Source organism: Dendropsophus ebraccatus, chromosome 5 (assembly GCF_027789765.1).
Source record: "Dendropsophus ebraccatus isolate aDenEbr1 chromosome 5, aDenEbr1.pat, whole genome shotgun sequence".
Classification (NCBI taxonomy): Eukaryota; Metazoa; Chordata; class Amphibia; order Anura; family Hylidae; genus Dendropsophus; species Dendropsophus ebraccatus.
The window spans coordinates 143,825,961-143,848,484 of NC_091458.1; the positions used below are offsets into that span (position 1 = coordinate 143,825,961).

The window sequence follows — 22,524 nt, forward strand, 5'->3', positions numbered from 1 at the left end:
TTCCACCACAAGTATCACGAGTGTGCTTCTATAACTGCTCAGTAGTAATATCTATTAAAAATCATTTTGTCATTAACAGGTTGTTAACTTTCTCTAATAATGTGGAACCAGCAAATGGGTTCTTAGGTCGATATTTACGTCGAAAGCTCTTAGAATCTGAAGGCAGCATTGGAACTGGACATGGAGAGCTACTCAAAGTTCTCGACTGGGTTCCCCGACTGTGGTACCATTTGCATACTTTCCTGGAGAAGCACAGTACTCCAGACTTCCTCATAGGTATACACAACAAAATTAATGTTTTTACCTTAATTTGGGCTACATTTCATTTTGTATCTTTTATTTTATATAAATACCTATTACATTTTTTGTTCCAAATTTAATATTTTCTCTTTTTATTTTATATAAATATCCTTTAACCTTTTATTCCAAATTTCATCTTCACTGTTATTACCCTACAGTATAAGGCTATGTTCACACTACATAAAAATGACAGCAGTATTTCCAGATGGCTGTCTGTCGGTATTGAAAATAGCAAATAATGATAATGAATTTTTGTGTAGTAAGAACCTAGCCTAATAGTTTTTCTCTCTTTTTTTCACATTAGCTTTTCTAAATAAGTCAGTTGGTTAGATATTTTCTAAGGCAATGTTCACACAACGTCAAAAATAGAGAAAAGGCGGCCACTTGCAATTTTAAAAAACGTCCATTATTGCAGAGATTTAACTGACTGCAATGCATTGGGAAGACAGACATCCAATGCACATAATATATTGAATAACGGACATTATCGCAGCGGACATCAAAATACTGATCATGACAATTATTTTCGGCCGTTTTGTGCGAACAGCAGACGTATTTTATTAGCTTTTGACTCACAGTTTTTCTTTTGTCACCGTTCTTTCTCTGTTTTTACTGTTAAATTCAATGGATTTTTCAATTAAGCCGCACCCAAAGGCCAAGTAGTAAACCCAAACTAGAATAATGTACAAACACCAGTCATTGCACTAAGGGGAGGCCAGGCTGCTAAATGATGTCCGTTATTTTAGCCTCAAAATGACGGATGTCATTTTAAATTGAGCTGAAAAAACGTTGTGTGAAAATAGCGTAATTGTGTAATTCCAGGACAATATAAACTACAATTAGCCTATGTAAAATTGTGTCAGGTTTATCATATTGCCAGTTTTAAAATCTGGCATCTTTTATTCTGTCTAGTCTAACTTTGGACCATTAATTAGTTGTTGTTTTTTTTTCTTTAATTTGTTTTACTAAACAATTTAAATGGGGAGGGGTGTACTATAAAATCAAGTTGAAAAACCATACATATTCTAACATGAACCTAAAACCATACCAACACACAGATTCAACTAACAGGCACCTAAAATTGTTTATAACTTAGATTCTTACATGCTTAGCTGAGAGCTCAAAGAGTCCTGTATTGACTGATTATTCAGTGCTGTGTATGTAGCTTGAGGCGATGCACACTATGCACCCCAGAGTTTTTGGAACTTTTTGGGGTGTCTTCTTTTTGTAAATACAATCTGTTCGATGGGAATTATTTTGGTAACCATTTTTTTTCCATTTGGATAGAGTAGGCGGACAGGGGTCCATCAAACGAAGAGCTATTATTTTCTATGCAAGAAACAAGGACTCAAGAAAAATATGTTTGTGATGAGTGCAGGACACTTTGGGCAGTATTCCAAAAAAACTAATTAATGGGTCTAAAGAAATCGGTTTCATCACATAAAGTGCCAAAAATCAGCTCTGGGTTGATGACATTGATGACACCCATCAAAAACAGATCTACCCATGCAGTTTAGCCAAATGGGTGTAAGAAAACGTAATATCTGTAATAAACAATTGTGTCATCTTATTGTTGGCAGCCAGTGAAACCTGACTGTGTAAACATAAGACTTCGTACTACTCTCTTTAGTTATAGTAGATATCTGAGACTTTCAATAGCTCTCTGCTGGTAGAGGATTCTAGTTATTTTAAGCGTAACTAAATGAGTATACAGGGAGCGTAGGAGACCTTGTAGGCCCTGGGATCTGGGGACGCCAATAAGGAGGTAATTAGAAATTGGAAGTCTGAGGGATGTAAATTGGCTATTAAGTGTGTGACGCAGTTGGAGAAATTTAAAAAAAGGAGCTTTTAGGTACATGGAAATCATCCTGTAGCTGGGTAAATGACTTAATTCGATACCCTGAAAGAATTAGTACAATTCCAGACAGAACCGGTGATCCTTCAGGTAGGGGCGCTACACGCGGAGAAGATAGCCTTCCATATGTTATCCCGTTCCTCCTCGGCTCTGCTGTTGGGTTTTTCTTGGCTGCAACTCCACTCCCCTGGACTGAAGAGATCTTGCGTTGGGGGACCAGATTGTTTCGACAGCTGTCTGCAGACCCCTTACAGCCAGTCAACTCTGTCTCCATCAAACTCCAAGCCATTGGCTTGCCTCCCGGTCCAGTACCTTCCGGGACCTCCTTTACACCTGTGTCATCATATACCTGGACGACATCCTGATCTAGTCTCCGGACTTGCAGACCCATGTGGGACATTTACATGAGTCAATTGCCTGTACGTCAAGTTGGAGAAGTGCATGTTCCACCAGTCTAGCCTTTCTTTTCTTGGTTAAATCGTTTAAGACCAGGGTTTGCAGATGAATCGAGCAAAGCTCTCTGCGGTTCTTTAGTGGCTATGTCCCGTTGGAGCTATTCAGCAGTTCTTGGGGTTTGCCTACTACTAATTAATTCCCCACTTTTCCACTCTGATGGCGTCAAGTTGAAGACCATCTTTTATTCTGCACTAGTCCTGTCACATCCAGATACAGCCAGACCTTTCTCTCCAGAAGTGGATGCTTCATCTGTGGGAGTGGTGGCTGTTCTCACTCAGAGAGAGAGACTAATCTGGGAGGACCAAGACCTGTGGCTTCTTCTCACAGACCTTTTGTCCATCTGAGAGGTATTACACCATAGGTAATTGTAAGCTACTGGCAATTAAGTTGGCCCCAGACTCCACTCCCTGGTGCGGCTTATGTCATCGCTAGCAGTGGTACAGCGAATCAGCGACTCCAGTAATCCCCCTTACAAATGTTGTTAGCAAGAATGTAATTTTTTTAAAGAAGGTCTTGGCAACAGGAATTGAGGCATGCTGAAGAATATATAAGCATTTTGGTAAGATGATTATTTTGACCAGATTAATGCGACCTAATCACTGTTAAAGGCAATGAACTCCAAACTCTAAATTTAGTATTTACAAAGAAATTAAGGGGAGGACATTGCCTGCTAGATACAAATTTGACATTTCTATACATATGGATGCCCAAATACTTAAAGTTGTCTTTTAACTCATACATAGCATCCAGCCACTGCACCAACCTCAGTGGACAAATACTGATTTGGACCAATTAATCTTAAGGCCAGAATAGTCACCAAATTTGCCTATCTTGGCTATCAAGTAAGGTAACATTACATTGGGCACTCCTCTTCATAAGACCCACATGACGCGAATTGGCAGGATATACATGTGCTCCCATGTCAGTACCTTATGTCTTTCCCATTCTGTCTGCAGCAGTGGTGGTAAGTGCAATACCATATTCATACTTGTGTTGTTTGGGGACAGCCTTCCCCGCCGGTGGTGCCGGCTGGGTTTTGGTGGGGCATTTTGGGTTTGGTCCTGTGACATTGGGGTTGCAGGGCCATTCCATGGCCTCCCTTCCCTGCATGTGCACACTTTGAAGGTCGCTGACCGACACAGTGTGGAGTTAGCGTAGGGAACCGTGTGAACCAGGGGACCTGCACGTGGTACAAGGGGCAATATGGTTTGATCAAATTATATACCAACATCCTGCCATTGGTTTTTAAAATAGGCCTAGCGACATTAGTATCAGCCATAGGTGGGATGTGCAGCCGCTCCTTTCTCTCCATGTCGTAAAATTACATTGGGTTGGGACATAAATAAGATTAAGTCATTAGGATGTAAGCCTATACGGTCTCCCCTCTAACCCAGTACCATCCCAAGCACCTCAGGATCTATTTTATGAAGTTAATTCTGAAACCAAACCGTCTAAGGACTTCAGTCAGGAATGGCCACCAAGTGATGCCAAGGCCCAGTCCCTACCCATCGCCACTCCAACCTGGATTGTCACCTACAACCTTCTAATATTATCCATGGTAAATCTATTAGGCATAAAGCCTGCCTGATTCCCATGTATTATATAGGACTTTATTAAGTCAGTTATCAAGCAATTTCATCAGAATCTCTATTTATAGGCCCTAATGTATGATAATCCAGCAGTGCATTCTGTGCCATATTAAAATCTCCAAAACATAAACACCTAGTATTGGGGTAATTAGCGGCAAAGGTTATGGCTGAACAAACCATTTCCAGAGTAGCTGTAGGTGGGTTATATAACCCTAACAGAACTTATGTAATGTTATTGATAAAGTATGTATGAATATGTATTGCCCCTGCAGGTCTATCCTAGTACAAATCAGTTCCCACCTGAGCAACTTGTGAATGAGAAAAGAAACTCCCCTGGAATAAGAGGTATTTTAGGAATGAGCCTGCCACTGCATCCACAAATTACTGAGGAATCTACTTTCCTCAGGCACAAGATGTGTTTCTTGTAAGCAGGCCACTGTAGGGCTGAATTACATTATGTGCATAATTATGACAGACCGCTTATGAGGAGAACCCATCCCTCTGGCATTCCAAGAGAGGACATTTATGTCAGACATCAGCTCGCCTCTGGGAAGAGTTCTTGTAGATATTTTTCGACAAATTGTGTAGTGTTCTGCTCCTCCATCTGCTCAGGCATGCCAATGATCCTTATATTGTTATGACAGAGCCGGTTTTCTAGATCATCTGCCTTCTGCTTACGAAAGATCAGAGAAGAAACTGTATTAGTCAGCGGTGCAATATTGTCCTCCATTGCAGATACCTGCACCTTCACATGAGTTATCCTGCTCCGCAAGTTCGGCAAATCTTGCCTGAGGAGGCCAACATCCACCTTTACCTCTTAACTTGCCAGTGAGAGTAGTTTTGCAGCTGGTTATAGCTTGTAGGAGTTGTGCTGTAACTTGCTTTAATGTAGGCTCAGGCTCTTTCTTGGAGCTGTGTGGCGGGTGAATGCCTTGCTTCTCTTCCTCAGTTGTCAGGCCTTCAAGCTGTGGTGGCCATCTTACCCACCATCCCCGGCATATTATCGGAGTTTATCCAAGGCGGGCTGCTCTTGTAGCAGCCATAGTCTGGTTTTCCAACCTTCCCAATACCTTGCTGACTCCTATGTGCATGGTAGGAGCCAAAATGATAAACAGGAGATTTATTTTTAGGAGCTGCTGCTACACGCATTCTCTGTCTGTGTGCTAAGCCACGCCCCACTAGTTGGCTTACATTATGTCAAAATTGTGTGCCAAATTGGTGTATGATAAACACAAAAAAAACCTTCAGTGCCAAAAAACACTAGGGTACTGAGCTAATAAGCAAAACAGAAAAAGGCACAAAGGGCTAAGTGCTCAATCAAGCTTAGAAGATGGCCATTCGCCCCACACCTGAAGACGCTCCTTAGTTGAGTGAAACTAGTTGTGGTGGCGGTGTCTAAGTTTTAAATGTCTATTACCACAGTCCATCATATTGTAGTAAGTCTGCAGCTAACTCTATATCTATATTTAACACCATCGGCTGGTGCACTTACAGCATTATACACTCCAGGCTGTGGTGTAGAGGCTTTTAATATTTTTCTTTTTTCACGTGTCATATTTTATCAAATATTTTAAGTTACTTTTAATATTTTCTTACTTGGGGTAATCTGGGCTTGATTGCCTTTTTGTGTTTTGCCAAATTGGTGCATGGCATTGCATTTAAGCCACCCCTTTCAGTCCCCTTATTCAGCAAAGCTTAAAAGTGCCTAAAATACCCAAAAAGCAATGTGGTTCAAGTTATTAACCCCTTAAGGTCAAAGCCAATTTACGTTTTTGCGCTTTTATGTTTAAAAGTCCATAGCGCTTGCATTTTTTCACCTAGAGACTTATTTGAGCGCTTATTTTTTGCAAAACCAATTGTACTTTGCAATGACAGGCATTATTTTTCCATAAAATATGCTGCGAAACCGGAAAAAAAATCATTTGCGCTGGCAAATTGAAAAAACAAAAAACAAATTTGTTTTGATTTTGGGGAGTTTTGCATTTATGCCGTTCGCCCTATGGTAAAACTGACTGGTTATGCATGTTCCTCAAGTTGTTACGATTACAACGATATGTAACATGTATAACTTTTATATTATCTGATGGCTTTTAAAAAATTCAAACCATTGTTAACAAATATATGTTCCTTAAAATCGCTCCATTCCCAGGCTTATAGCGCTTTTATCCTTTGGTCTATGGGGCTGTGTCAGGTGTAATTTTTTGCGCCATGATGTGTTCTTTCTATCGGTACCTTGATTGCGCATATACGACTTTTTGATCACTTTTTATTACATTTTTTCTGGATTTGATGCACTTTGGAATTTTTTTTTGCGCTGACGCCGTTTACCGTGCGAGATCAGGAATGGAATTAATTAATAGTTCGGGCGATTACGTGCGCGGCGATACCAAATATGTTTATTTATTTGTTTATTTAATAATTTATATTTATAAAATGGGAAAAGGGGGGTGATTCAGACTTTTATTAGGGGAGGGGATTTTTTATTAATAAAAACACTTTTTTACTTTTTTTTTTTACATAAACTAGAAGCCCCCCTGGGGGACTTGTATATAAACAGCACTGATCCCTCATAAAGATCAATGCTGTGTATATACACAGCAAAGATCATTGTAATCGGTCATAGACTTCTATGGCCTGCTGCAGGCCATAGCAATCTATTGCCGAGCCGGGATCAGCGTCAGTGCGACGCTGAGGCCCGGCACGGGCAGAAGAACGGATCTCCCCCCCCCCCTCCGTCCCACTAGACACCAGGGATGTTGTTTACAAAGCACTTCAATGCAGCTTTCAGGTTTGACAGCTGCATTGAAGTGCTTAATTAGCCGGCGCGGCAACGGGACCCGCGCCGCCTAATAGAGGCACTGCCCGGCTGCAGATTGCAGCCAGGATCGGTGCCGTTCAGAGCGGGGTCCCGGCGGGACCCCGCTCTGAACACCCCCCGCGGCACCATGACGTACCAGGTACGTCATGGGTCGCTAAAGGGTTAAAGTCAGGTTTATTGTACAAATAGCACAATAATTTTGGCACACACAGTTTTATTTATATATCTGTATTTAACTGTATTTAACATCACATGTCAAATTGTACTGCTACCTTTCTTTTACATTATACATTACAGTACTTGAAATTCATGTAAATCTTACATAAAATAATTTTTTATGGAACTTTTTATGAATCATTCCGTAAAATGGCAAAGAGATCAAATGAAAGGTTGGAAAATAGAGTTGGAAGTTAATCCTTGTTTGCCATTTTAGGTCCCTGTTTTTTCTTATCCTGTCCAATTGGAATCGAGGATTTCCGGGTATGGTTTATTGATTTGTGGAACAACTCTATTATTCCTTACCTTTCAGAAGGAGCCAAGGATGGACTTAAGGCAAGTGTGCTACTATTGTACTTCCCATTTTGATTGCTGTTGCGGTTGTCTTAAACCCTTAAGGACAGAGCCTGAAATGGCCTTAAGGACAGAGACAAATTTTATGAATATGACCTGTGTCTTTTTATTCATTAATAACTTCGGGATGCTTTTACCTATCCGGCTGATTCTGAGATTGTTTTCTCGTGACATATGGTACTTTACATTTCTGATAAATTGGAGTCCATACTTATAACGAATCTTTATGAAAAAAAAACAAAATAACGTGAAAAATTGTGAAAAAATGCATTTTTCCAACTTTGAAACTTTTCTGCTTATACAGAAAATGGTTATGCCACATAAATTATATATTAAATAGCATTAGCAACATGTCTACTTTATGATGGCGGTATTTATTAAACTATTTTTCTTTTTTTTTTTAGACAATAGAAAGCTTAAAACATTAGCAGCAATTTTCCTAATTTTCCGTAAAATTTCAAAATCAGATATTTTTAGGGACCTGTTAAGGTTTAAAGTGTATTTGAGGGGCCTGTATGTTAGAAAGCCCCACAAAGCACCCCATTTCAGAAACTGCACCCCCCAAACTCTGCAAAAGCACAGCCAGAAAGTTTTTTAACCCTTTAGGAGAGTCACAGAAATAAAAGTCAAGTGTGCAAGAAATTAGAACATTTTAATTGTCTGTGCAGAGATTTTCTTGTAATCCAATATTTTTCATAATTATAAACCTACTACCAGAGAAATGCACCCCAATATTTATTGCCCCGTTTCTGCAGTTTATAGAAATACCCCATATGTGGCCCTATTGCATTGTTTGATGCAACCACAAGCCTCAGATACAAAGGAGCGCCTAGTGAATTTCAACGCCTCCGTTATATTTGGTCATTTTTGACTGTACCACTTCAGGTTGGCAGAAGCTCTGGGGTTCCAAAACATAAAAAACACCCCCAAAGGGACACCATTTAGAAAACTACACTCCTCAAGGAATGTAACAAGGGGTGCGGTGAGCATTTAGACTCCACAGGTGCTTCACAGATTTTCAGAACAATGTGGCGTGAAAAGAAGAAAAATTTATTTTTTACACTATGAGGCTATGTTCACACTACGTATATGTCCGGCCGCATATTTTTCGCGGCCGGACATATACGTTTAAACATTTACGCAAGTTGCGGCCGGCTATGTACGGTCCGCGAACTTACGCCCGTAAGCTACGTACGCTTCCCGAGCGGCATACATAGCGATCTGACGGCGGTCTTTTACTTGGAAAGCTTCGCCTAGCCCCGGACACCCCACAGAACCTTTTGGATCTGCACAAAAAGCTGAAAAAATGAAGAAATCACCACTACGTACGGGACCGGATGTTACGCTACGGGCGTAAGTTACAGCATTTCCGTCCCGAAACAATGGTCTGGTTCATTTTTTGCGGCGCCGCATACGATCCGGGCGTAAGTTCGTACGTAGTGTGAACTGTGCAGCCGTGGATCGTATACTTTCCATTGTACGCAAACTACGTAAATCTGCGGCAGCTTATTCACGGAGCGCGCTACGGCCGGAAACTTACGTAGTGTGAACATAGCCTAACGTTGTTCTAGCCTTCAATTTTTCATTTTCACAATGGGATAAAAGGGAAAAAAAACACAAAGCGTGTAGCGCAGTTTCTCCCGAGTACAGAAATACCCCACATGTGGACATAAACTGCCAAGCGTGCGGAGGACGAGCCTCTAAAGTAAGGGAGCGCCAATTGGCTTTTGGAAGCTGAATTTCACTGGAATGGATTTCAAGGGCCATGTCGCATTTACAGAGCCCTCGTGCTGTCAAGACACTTGAAACCCCCCACAAGTGACCCCATTCTGGAAACTACACCCCTTAAGGAATCTAACAAGGGGTGCAGTGAGCATAAGGACCCCACTGGTGACGGGCATAAATGTGGAACAATGTTACATGAAATTACAGGAAATTTTTCATTTTTTCACTTTCACGGCACAAATGTGCCTGTCATCAAGGGGTCCATATCCTCACCGCACCCCTTGTTAGATTCCTTGAGGGGTGTAGTTTCCAGAATGGGGTCACTTGTGGGGGGTTTCCAGTGTTTTGGCAGCACAAGGGCTCTGTAAATGCGACATGGCATTCATCATCCTTTCTGGCCGAATCCAGCCTCCAAAATCCAAATGGCGCTCCTTCCCTTCGGAGGCTTGCCCTGCGCCCACATGGCGCTTTATGTCCACATGTGGGGTATTTACGGACTCGGGAGAAATTGTTCTACACATTTTGTGTGTTTTTTCCTCTTTTAACCCCTTGTGAAAATGAAAAATTTAAGGCTAAACCAACATTATAGTGTAAAAAATTTAATATTTCATTTTCACGCCACATTGTTCCACATTTGTGCCCGTCACCAGTGGGGTCTATATGCTCACTACACCCCTTGTTACATTCCCTAAGGGGTGTAGTTTCCATAATGGCGTCACTTGTGGGGGGTTTCAACGGTCTTGGCAACACAGGGGCCTTGTAAATGCAACATGGCCCTCGAAATCCATTCCATTCCAAAGCCAGCCTCCAAAAACCAAATGGCGCCCCTTCCCTTTGGAGGCTTACCCTGCACCCACATGGCGCTTTATGTCCACTTGTGGGGTATTTTCGTACTCGGGAAATTGCTCTACACATTTTTTTTTTTTTTTTATCTTTTAACCCCTTGTGAAAATGAAAAAATCAAGACAAGATCAATAATTTAGTGTAAAAATTAAGCATTTTTTACATTAAATGTTGGTCTAGGGACCAGTGCTACAGACATTGCTGACATACACACACACACACACATATAGCCCCAGATACATACACATACTGACATATAAATATATACACAGATACATATATACACACACTGACATATACATATACCCACAGATACATATATACACTCACTGACACACTTACACAGCACTAACAGCTCCCAGGCTTCCCCCCTCCTCCTCCTGTAGTCCGGGCTGATCTTCACATAGAAGTATTGAGGACCTTTGGGACATGTGACCATAAGGTCCTTCATCCCTCTCCTGTGCCTTGCAGGACCTGGCAGGTCCTGCTCCTCTGTTCAGCCCGCTCAGCCGGCACTACAGTGAGGGGGCTGAACAGTGCAGTGGCGGGTCCCTCTTCCTCTCTGGACCCCTGGGGGTACAGTGGTTGGATGTCAGTGTCAGTACCTACCATGAAGGCAGGGCAGGGCAATATGAGGACCACAATACTGACTGATATATACGTAGTGTGAACACAGCCCCCATCTGTAATTCTAGGGCAGGGGTACTCAACAACTTTTAGTGAAGGTCCACTTACCAGGGTCTATTGTCAGGTGAAGGTCCGAGCTGAACATCAGTAGGAAACGTGTTTTGTTACTTTTCACAAACGTTCAACTATTTACATATAGAATTGCTGCTTACTAGCAGGAAAACTGGCATTTTTTCTCTCTCACCAGCCCTTTGATATTAGGTACAAAGGGGGTGACTGCGCTGGTAGTATATAGCCCCCCCTGTTGCTCTCCCAGTAGTGTATAGCCCCCCTGTGTGCTCTCCCCCAGTGGTGTATAGCCCCCTGTTGCTCCCCCAATAATATATAGCCCCCCTGTGCGCTCTCCCCCTGTAGTATATAGCCCCCTGTGAGCTCCCCCCAGTAGTATATAGCCCCCCTGTGCTCTCCCCTGTAGTATATAGCCCCCTGTGAGCTCCCCCAGTAGTATATAGCCCCCCTGTGAGCTCCCCCCAGTAGTATATAGCCCCCCTGTGCTCTCCCCCTGTAGTATATAGCCCCCCCTGTTGCCTCCCCCAGTAGTATATACCCCCCCTGTGAGCTCCCCCCAGTAGTATATAGGCCCCCTGTGCGCTCCCCCCCAGTAGTATATAGCCCCCCTGTGCTCTCCCCCTGTAGTATATAGCCCCCTGTGCTCTCCCCCTGTAGTATATAGGCCCCTGTGAGCTCCCCCTAGTAGTATATAGCCCCCCTGTGATCTCCCTCTGTAGTATATAGCCCCCCTGTGAACTCCCCCCAGTAGTATATAGCCCCCCTGTGAGCTCCCCCCAGTAGTATTTAGCACCCCTGTTCTCTCCCCCTGTAGTATATAACCCCCTGTGAGGTCCCCCAGTAGTATATAGCCCCCCTGTGCTCTCCCCCTGTGGTATATAGCCCCCTGTGAGCTTCCCCCAGTAGTAAATAGCCCCCCTGTGCGCTCCCCCAGTAGTATATAGCCCCCCTAGTAGTATATAGCCCCCCTGTGCACTCCCCTCAGTAGTATATAGCCCCCCCAGTAGTATATAGCCCCCCTTTGCGCTCTCCCCCTGTAGAATATAGCCCCCTGTGAGCTCCCCCCCAGTAGTATATAGCCCCCCTGTGCGCTCTCCCCTTATAGATGGCCCCCAGGCAAAAAAAAAACAAAACAAACCACAACTCACCTAGCACCTCGCTCCCCCGCTGCGCCTGTCTTCTTCTTTTCTCCTGTCGGCCTGGCCTCCGGCTGATACACGCTCTCTGGGCATGTCCCGGGGATTCTCCAGCAGAGTGCACACCAGTGACCTCAGTGTACGCCGCTGGCCTGTACTTCCGGGAAGTTCAGGCCGGCAGCGTACACTGAGGTGTTTGGTGCACGCTCTGCTGGGGAATCCCCGGGACATCCCCAGAGAGCGCGTATCAGCTGGGGGCCGGACCGACACTGCCCCCAGCCCCACAGGCGTACTGAAATCTAAGGACAGTACGCCTATGGGGCGGGAGGCATTGCGGTGGGGAGCGGGACCAACTAACCGCCCCGGATCCGGTCCGTCCCGGGCGGTTAGGAGGTCTGACCAGGGGTCCGGACAGCTGGCCTCCGTGGTCCGGGTTAGGGATGCACGATGCACCGAAATATCGATACTACTATCGATATTTCGGGCAAAAAAACGGTTCGATACCAGGATTTCCTGGTATCGAAACTTTGTTAATTAGCATTATAGCGCAGTTTAACAAAGTATAGAGCAGAGAACACGGCCGGCGGCTATCTGAGCGCCGGCCGTGTTCTCTGTGTGCCGCCCCCTGCTCCCACCTGTCACTTCCTCCGTGCTCTCTCTTCCTCCGTTCCCGTCGGCGCCAATTTCAAATAGCCGGCACATAGCAATTGCTAGTGCCGGCTGTGTAACTCTGTAGATGCCGCTGTCACACTGACAGCGGCATTAACCCCTCCTGAGCCGCTCCGTATGCTGCAGGGGTCGGCTACTGTGTGTAGCAGACCCCCGCTGCCGGTGTCTCTCTGATAATAGGGTCCGGCTCCGCCAGACTCTGTTATCAGGGAGATGATTTATGTGGCATGTGGAGCTGCACGGAGGAGAGCGGGACGTCCGGGAGAGGAGGACAGAGAAGGCTGGAGGTGAAGAAGCTGAAGACGGAGAGCGGGGGTCGGGGAGAGGAGGACGGAGGAGAAGGCTGGAGGTGAGGAGGCTGAAGAGGGAGAGCGGGCCGTCCGGGAGAGAGGAGAACGGAGGAGAAGGGAGAGGAGGTGAGGAGGCTGAAGAGGGAGAGCGGGTGTCGGGGAGAGGAGGACGGAGGAGATGCGGCCACTCCATCTGGCTGCACTGTGAGGTGGGGGCCGCAGGACTGTGAGGAGGAGCGGCCAGGGCCCTCAGATAACTCCCGGGCAGACATCAGTGGGGGATGACCAGGAGGTCGGCCGTGCTCTGATGGGGGAGGGGGGCTGTAACCTGCAGATTACCCTGCCGCCCAGATCCTGGTCACCAAGCCCTGGAAGCACGAAATGTGCAACTACAACCCTCATCATCCCAATAGCTGAACTGTGTGTGTTACATGACTACAGCCCTCATCATCCCAATAGCTGAAGTTTGTGTTACATGACTACAGCCCCCACCATCCCCTTGATAGCTGGTGTGTGTTACATGACTACAGCCCCCACCATCCCCTTGATAGCTGGTGTGTGTTACATGACTACAGCCCCCACCATCCTCCTGGTAGCTGAAGTGTGTTACATGACTACAGCCCCCACCATCCCCCTGGTAGCTGAAGTGTGTTACATGACTACAGCCCCCACCATCCCCCTGGTAGCTGAAGTGTGTGTTACATGACTACAGCCCCCACCATCCCCTTGATAGCTGAAGTGTGTGTTACATGACTACAGCCCCCACCATCCCCTTGATAGCTGAAGTGTGTTACATGACTACAGCCCCCACCATCCCCTTGATAGCTGAAGTGTGTGTTACATGACTACAGCCCCCACCATCCCCTTGATAGCTGAAGTGTGTGTTACATGACTACAGCCCCCACCATCCTCCTGGTAGCTGAAGTGTGTGTTACATGACTACAGCCCCCACCATCCTCCTGGTAGCTGAAGTGTGTGTTACATGACTACAGCCCCCACCATCCTCCTGGTAGCTGAACTGTGTGTGTTACATGACTATAGCCCCCACCATCCTCCTGGTAGCTGAAGTGTGTGTTACATGACTACAGCCCCCAGCATCCCCCTGGTAGCTGAAGTGTGTGTGCTACATGACTACAGCCCCCACCATCCCCTTGATAGCTGAAGTGTGTGTTACATGACTACAGCCCCCACCATCCCCCTGGTAGCTGAAGTGTGTGTTACATGACTACAGCCCCCACCATCCCCTTGATAGCTGGTGTGTGTTACATGACTACAGCCCCCACCATCCTCCTGGTAGCTGAAGTGTGTTACATGACTACAGCCCCCACCATCCCCCTGGTAGCTGAACTGTGTGTGTTACATGACTACAGCCCCCACCATCCCCTTGATAGCTGAAGTGTGTGTTACATGACTACAGCCCCCACCATCCCCCTGGTAGCTGAAGTGTGTTACATGACTACAGCCCCCACCATCCCCCTGGTAGCTGAAGTGTGTGTTACATGACTAAAGCCCCCACCATACCCTTGATAGCTGAAGTGTGTGTTACATGACTACAGCCCCCACCATCCCCTTGATAGCTGAAGTGTGTGCTACATGACTACAGCCCCCACCATCCTCCTGGTAGCTGAACTGTGTGTGTTACATGACTACAGCCCCCACCATCCCCTTGATAGCTGGTGTGTGTTACATGACTACAACTCCCATCATCCCCAGCTAGCTAGTGTTTCAATTTCTATTCTTGTGAGGGTTTTTTATGTAATTTATTCAGTATCGAATTGGTATCGAGCATTGAAAAAAAAAAGTTGGTATTGGTATCGAACTCAAAATTCTGGTATCGTGACAACACTAGTCCGGGTTCGGACCGCGGTCCGCCAGTTGAGGACCCCTGCTCTAGGGTCTGGTCCTGAAAAAAGTTGGCCTATAAGGGTGTTGAGACTTCTTTTTATTGTGTGTCTATGTAAATTCATTCTAGCCTGCAATTTCTGTTTTGTTTCCCCAATGTAAATCCCTGCAGGCCATCATGTACATTTTATCATATAAACCACATTAGAGGATGTACTTTAGCATTGGTAATTGTATAGTCCCACTGTGTATTGGGGAAGTGGGGATTGTGCTTGTTTGAAGTACAGTGGTACCTCGGTTCTCAAACTGTGTTTTCAAGGAAAGTTTGCTTTGATTCTCAAACTCTTGCTCGGTTCTCAAACACTTTTCGGCATCCAGTCTTGAAGTACTTGGTATCTGAACATTTTTCGAGCGGGGATGGTGGGTTGTACGTGGGAAATTTAGCACTGGTGAGGCTTCACATACGGTACAGTACTGTATAACACTGCTGGAGTGCATATACAGTACAGTAGTAGTACAGTTAGTGCACTACCATCTCCCATACTTTATAGTGCTGGGGTGGGGGAGTTGGTTACTACTGTACCATAATTGCTGATTTTGTTGAACGTTTCTTGTGTACAATGTACTGTACAGTGTTGTGCTGTGCTGTAGTGATAAAACTGGGCACTTTTCAATGTAATTATTGTAAGTAATTATTGGTGGGTGCTGGAACCAATTAACCCCTTAAGGACAGAGCCAATTTTGATTTTTGCGTTTTCGTTTTTTCCTCCTTGTGCTTAAAAGGCCATGCACTTGCATTTTTCCACCTAGAAACCCACATGAGCCCTTATTTTTTGCGTCACTAATTGTACTTTGCAATGACAGGCAGAATTTTTGCATAAAGTACACTGCGAATCCAGAAAAAAAATAAATGTGTGGTGAAATTGGAAAAAAAAACTCATTTTGTTTATTTGGGGGAAATGTGTTTTTACGCCATTCGCCCTGGGGTATAACTGACTTGTTATATATGTTCCTCAAGTCGTTACGATAAAAACGATATATAACATGTATAACTTATATTGTATCTGATGGCCTGTAAAAAATTCAAACCATTGTCAACAAATATATGTCACTTAAAACCGCTTAGTTCCCAGGCTTATAGCACTTTTATCCTTTGGTCTATGGGGCTGTGTGAGGTGTCATTTTTTGCGCCATGATGTGATCTTTCTATCGGTACCTTGATTGCGCATATACGACTTTTTGATCGCTTTTTATTACAATTTTTCTGGATTTGATGCGACCAAAAATGCGCAAGTTTGCACTTTGGGATTTTTGGGCGCTGACGCCATTTACCGTGCGAGATCAGGAATGTGATTAATTAATAGTTCAGGCGATTACGCACGCGGCGATAGCAAACATGTTTGTTTATTTATTTATTTACTTTTATTTATAACCTGGGAAAAGGGGGGTGATTCTGACTTTTATTAGGGGAGAGGGATTTTTATTAATAATGACATTTTTTTTTTCACTTTTACACTTATACTAGAAGCCCACCTGGGGGACTTCTAGTATAAGTGCTTTGATCTCTCATTGAGATCTCTGCAGCATAGATATGCTGCAGAGATCCATGAGATAGGCACTCGTTTACTTCCGGCTGCTGCAGCCGGAAGTAAACGAGTGCCGAGCCAGGGACGGCGCCATCTTGGAGCGGTCCCCGTCCGGCCTCAGTTACGGAGATCGCTCCTCCGGGATAACATCCCGGAGGAGCGATCTCCCCACTAGACACCAGGGATGACGCTGCGTCCGGTAATTACTGTATTAGCTGGCACGGCGATCGGGGCTACAAGCGGCACTGGGCTACAATCGGTGAACGTCCTTAACGGCATCAGGGCGTAAATATATGCCCTATGTCGTTAAGGGGTTAAACACAATTTACATTATTTCCTATGGGAAAACACTGCTAGGTTCTCAAACTGCTTGGTTCTCAAACTGCTCGGTTCTCAAACTGCCTTCCGGAACAAATTAAGTTCGAGAACCGAGGTACCACTGTATGTGGAGACTGCATTTTCTGTTGTTGCACTTTTTACAAGTAAGGTTTCTTACTTACTTCTTAGGTTTCTTGGGGTGGCGACGACCGCGGCAGATGGTGGTCGAGAGGTGGTGTGAAAAAAGCGTGACTGAGAGTAATGGAGACGCCATAGAGAGAACAATGTGCAATAATTGATTTTGCATAGTAGGGATATATAAATAAAGGAAAATGCTAATAGCATAACAAAAAATACATATATGGTAGTGTGTGGGGAAGACTTCCGGGGGTCGCCGTACGGGGGGATGGCCCTTACATGGGGTCATTGACCATCGGTGGCGACCTAGGGGTCACCAGCACATGGAAAGGGACCTGTGGAGGGTAACATTCCCGAGGGGGTCCTTCTGAGAGGAGGGAGCCAAGTTGGGGATGGTCTTTACGGGTTCCTTGCGATAGTAAGAGGGATTAAAAGTGATGGTAGCTCCGTGAAAGAAAGTTGGTGCTTTGTGATTGACTTGGTCTGTGGGCGGTCGTCGTCCTCGGCGCCCTGGACGTGGTCCGTAGGGGTAGGGGGAACAATAGGAAAGAAGGGGGAGGTGTATAGTGTAGTTTAATCATGGGGCTTGGAGGAGTGTAGGGTGTGGGGGGGACGGCGTCCCTAGGTGTTGAGAGAGGACAATGGGGGGTTGGGTGGGGAAGGGTAAGGGTAATGGTATTAATAACACTTGTGTTTATAAATAGGAGGATATGGAGTGCCGTGCCATGCTGTGCCAGGTCTGCCCTTCTCTAGATGTACATTGTGGAAATAGGGAATATTTGGGGTGGGGTGGGGGGGGGGGCTGTATATTTCATTTGATGTGTTATGGTTTATGTTGGGTTTGTTATTTCGTTATGGGGAGGATAAGAGAGGTATTCTGTAATTGGTTTGGGGTAGATCCGCTGGGCAAGGTCCAATTTGAGGGTAGTATAAACTTGTTGTTTAAAGTCTACCTTTTGTGAAAGGGTATGTAAGTCCTTTTGTACGTGCTTTTCCCCTTTTTTATGATATGTTGTCATATGGTGTAATATTTAATAAAGGTTTAAAAAATTTAAAAAAAAAAAAAAAAAAAAGGTTTCTTAACTTTGGGGGCGGTTTGTGTGAAAAAAGAGGTAACTCTTGGAAAATCTCCTTCAGTCTGTTGTCCTGCTGCAATATCGGCTTTAGCTCAGCAGCAAACTTAGAATGTTCATGTGTGGGTTATAAGTGAGGACGAATGGTACCTGGCTATTCTCCTCCTTTTTCTTATGTTTCAGGAAGCTTTGTCTTTGAGTTCTGGTGGCATTGCATATCTGTTCATCTATAACTAATGGATGGTAGCCTTGTTTTAGGAATGTCTCTCTTAAAGATGATAGGTGTTGCACTCTATCTTTACCATCAGAACAAATGCAGATGTATCTCAGGGCTTGGCTATAGATGATGGACTTCTTTGTGTGATTTGGATGAAAACTGTTCCATTTAAGGTATGCTGGATGGCCTGTAAGTTTTTTGTAGATCGATGTTTGTATGGTGTTGTTTTTTATAAATACAGTTGTTTCCAAGAAATTTATTTTGTATTTTGAGTAGCTAGAGTATTAAAGTTTCTGTGGAAATTAAGCAGTTTCTCTTCAGATACTGGAAAAATTATGAGTAGATTATCTATGTAAGTGTCTCGGCCACAGTGGCGTCCCGTGCTCCCGGCCGCCGCTCCACTTCTCCCACCTGCTCCCTGACAGCGGACGCTGGAGCCCACATGCAGGGGTACACAGCCCACATGCTGTGTTTTCGGCTATACTGAGTGCCTTACCCCGACGCAATCATTCTGCCCGCAGTCCCAGCCGGCGTGCGTGTCCCCGCCTCCTAGGGCGCACGTGCACAGGCTGTCACAGATTTAAAGGGACTGTGCGTCCCTAATTGGTTATTTGCACCTCCCCTATTAATTACACACCTGTTGGAGCCTCTGTATGCTTCCCTTTGCGTGTGGTCCCAGCTCTCCGTTGTTCCTTCCCGTGGCTCCTGCCACATGTGCTTTCAGTCCTAAGCCCCGCTGTGTTCCTATGGCCTGTGGTTCCAGCCATGAGTTCTGCTGTGTTCCTGCCTGCCCACCTGTCTCCAGCTTCACCTCACCCGTTGCCATTAGCAAGCCTAGCCAGGGGTAGCGACCAGGGGGTTTCCTGCTGCAGCAAGTCCATCCTGCTGGTCTTTCACTGGTGAAGACCAGAGGCTCCTTAGACTCCTTTCCCTGGTGTGGATTACACCATTGTTAACGGTGGTACAGCGGATCCACGACTCTAGTGGTTACAGATAACGGAAATATGCTAGAGGTTTGATCATACAAGTCATTAGGAACGCCTCCACCAGTTTGGCCATGAAGAGATTGGCATATTGGGGAGACATTTTGCTCCTCATAGCACTCCCTATACATTGCAGATATATGTCTTTCCCAAAACCAAAATCGTAACTTTGGAGAATTATCTTTGTATAATTATTGTTGCACAAAAACCTATTCGGTTCTACTTATGTAACTGTTCAAAGGAGTCAGGCAGTGAAATTCCATTATGATAGACCTCTATCATTACCAAGTAAGAGTTTTGGGACAGTTCCATAAACTTCATATTGATGGCCATACCCGCTGCAGGTGACATAAATATGTATGAGGACCTTAAGACCTAGTGGTGAGAATAAAAAGATTTCAGGAATAGTTTTTAATATAGACAGTAAACTCAAAAAATCTAAAAAAAATACCAAAAATATCAGCATAAATAAACATAAAAACTTGATTTAACCCCTTAGCGACCAAGCCTATTTGGGCCTTAATGACCAGGCTCATTTTTTTAAAATCTGACCTGTCTCACTTTATGCGCTAATAGCTGATGCAATAAGATGCTTAACATATGCTAACGATTCTGAGATTGCTTTTTCGTAACATATGGTACTTTATGTTAGTGGCAAAATTGGGTGACCATCTTGTGTGTTTTTTGTATAAAACATCAAAGTATCATAGCAATTTACAAATTTTGAAATTCTCTGCTTCAAAAAAAAAAGTCATATCACATAAATTAGTTACTAAGTCACATTAAATATTTCCTCTTTCTTCTGACTTTTTTAGGGTGTTACAGGACTTGTATTAGCAAATAATCAAATTTTCATGACATTTTTTTTGAGGGACCAGTCGATTTAGGAGGCTTGTATGCTGGAAACCTCCATAAGTGGTCCCATTTTGCAAACTACACACCAGGGGTATAAGGAGCATTTTAACCCTATAGGTGCTTGAGGAAAGTATTCACCATTAGACCTGGCCAGGTCACAGAACGGCCAGTGTTAATAAAGATCATCCTGGCCGGTACTGCATTATTAGCCGGATGATCTTCAATTGTGCTGAATTAGGATGTAGGCGCATCTGTGTGCACCCGCCGGGCTGCACTCTCCATTGAGTGATCTGTCAAGCTTGTGCGGCCGTTATTCAATGAACAGCAGCTGCACAAAACTGACATGTCAGTTTTTCGTACAGCCACTAGCGATCCCGGCCGGAGTGTATACTATGTGTATGCACTCCAGCTGGGATTCCCTCTAACTGCAGGGCACATAAGTTGTGAACATGGCCTTAGGCTGTAAAAAATGGAGAATAGAAATTTTTCCAATAATATATTTGTTTAGATTAAAGTATCTCATTTTCACAAGCAGCATGAGAGAGAAGGCACCCCAAAACACATGTTCTCATGAGTAAACAGAGCACCATATGTGGGCATAAACCACTGTATGGGCACACAGCAGGGCTCAGAAGGAAAGAAGCGCCAATTAGCATTTTCAGGGCAGATTTTGCTGAAGAAGTGCCAGGTGCGTTTGCAGTGTCCCTGTATTGTCAACAGAATAGAACCCCCCCCAAAAAAAAAACAACACATTTTGGAAAGTACACCCCTTAAAGAATTCATCTTGGGGTGTGGTGAGCATTTTGACCTCACAGGTATTGGAGGAAAATATTCAAAATTAGACAGTGAAAATGAAAAAAATAAATTTTCCAATAAGAGGAGAGGAAATGCTCACCAAAATTTTTAATGCAGGTTCTCCTGAGTACAATGGTACCCCATATGTGGGCATAAACCACTGTATGGGCACACAGCAGGGCTCAAAAGGGAAGGAGCGTCATTTTGCTGGAACAAAACCGCAACTAGTATCAGTTTAAAAAAAATAAATAAATTGATTTTAGGTAATGTGGAGGTGGTTATGGGCAATCTGGGGCCGTTTACTGGCTATCTGGGGTGGTGATGGGCAATTTGGGGTTGTGAAGTGCAATTTGGGCTGGTGAAGGGCAGTCTGTGGCAATCTGGGGTGGTTACGGACAATCAGGGGTGGTGAAGGGCAATCTTAGATTATTATGGCTATTTGGGGTGGTGATGGGTAATCTGAGCAGTTACAGGTAAACTGAGTGGTTATGAGTAATCTGGGCTGGTTACAAGTAATCCGGGGCCGACAGCATTTAGAAAATGCGATCAGCGGTATATTTGGAAAGTGCCGGCACCATTTGGAGTATATATGTATATAGTATATACTGCTGATTGCTTTTAACGGGACCACACCAAGTGGACCCCGATCATTGCCCCATTACCAGAGGTGGCGGAGAGAATGGGGTTTTGATCATTTTTAGGAAGCCATCCCTGTGAACAGATTGGAGTCGCAGTGAGAGGAGATGAAAGCGTGGAGCGGCACCGGCAACGCTTGTTACCAACAGCCGCCGTGCGGGGACCAGCCGGGACGAGCCCCATACTCTGCACAAACCCCTCAGCCACTTTTTTGGTGCCGCTGCACTATTCTGTGCTGTCACCGTAAAAAGCTGATGGCAGCGGAATAGAGCCGATTAGTGGCCATATCGGCGGTCGGCGGGGTTAAACTTATGCTTTCCAGTGTACAGGGGGGTAAAAATGACATAATAAATTTATTCTCTGGGCCACTAAGGTTACAGCAATACCAAATTTGTATAATTTTTTTTCAACTATTACCACTTTGAAGAAACTATCTTCCTAACAAAAACTGTTGCCATGTAGCAAAATCCATAGCCTCTTTTGCGCAATAGAGGTGGTTTTGGGATCATTTTTTGCGGGAAGATGTTTATTAGGTGATTGCACCACCTACTATTGTCAAAGGAGTGCTGCAGGGCTTTTTTTTAAAATATCTATCTATCTATCGCCTATTGATTTATCCATTTGGTTTGACTTCTTGGGGCTTTCAGAACCAATTACTAGTTTCCCATGGAGTTATGGTCTCAACATACAATGGTCCTCCCAGAACCAATTGATATTGTATGTTAAAGGACTGTATATGATATCTATCTGTCTGTCTAACTATCTTTTTTTTTCATACTTAGGGTAATCCCCAAAATACAAAATGTTAAAAGAGTCTGCCACAAATAAAACTTGTGACTTGTCAGAGCATATGTCAAAAGTTCCTGATTGCACTGGGTCTCAGCGCTGACACCAGCTGCGATCAGGAGATACAGGAGGGGAAAAATATGCAGCAACCGCATGTGTCTCCTTCTCCAAAATTTTCCTTGCCTGTATTTCCATGATTTGCTCTACAAAGGGGCCCGCCAAGGCTCTTACACCCAAGGGCCCACAAAAACCTGCATATAATCATTGTTTAGTTAAAAAAAAAAATACTGTATCAGACAAAAAATAAAATTAATAGTGATGAACTAGTACTAAAATGCTCGGGTGCTC

At 44.5% G+C, this 22,524-nt stretch overlaps 1 protein-coding gene across 4 annotated transcripts in view; it reads left to right on the forward strand.

Moving 5' to 3' along the window:
* Window positions 1-22,524, forward strand: part of NAV1 (neuron navigator 1) — a 300,773-nt gene that overhangs the window by 238,657 nt on the left and 39,592 nt on the right. For all 4 annotated transcript variants that reach the window (XM_069971515.1, XM_069971517.1, XM_069971516.1 and 1 more), the window contains exons 27-28: window positions 80-276; window positions 7,452-7,570. In XM_069971515.1, coding sequence (XP_069827616.1) covers window positions 80-276; window positions 7,452-7,570 — 316 coding nt within the window. The remainder of the gene's footprint in view (window positions 1-79; window positions 277-7,451; window positions 7,571-22,524) is intronic.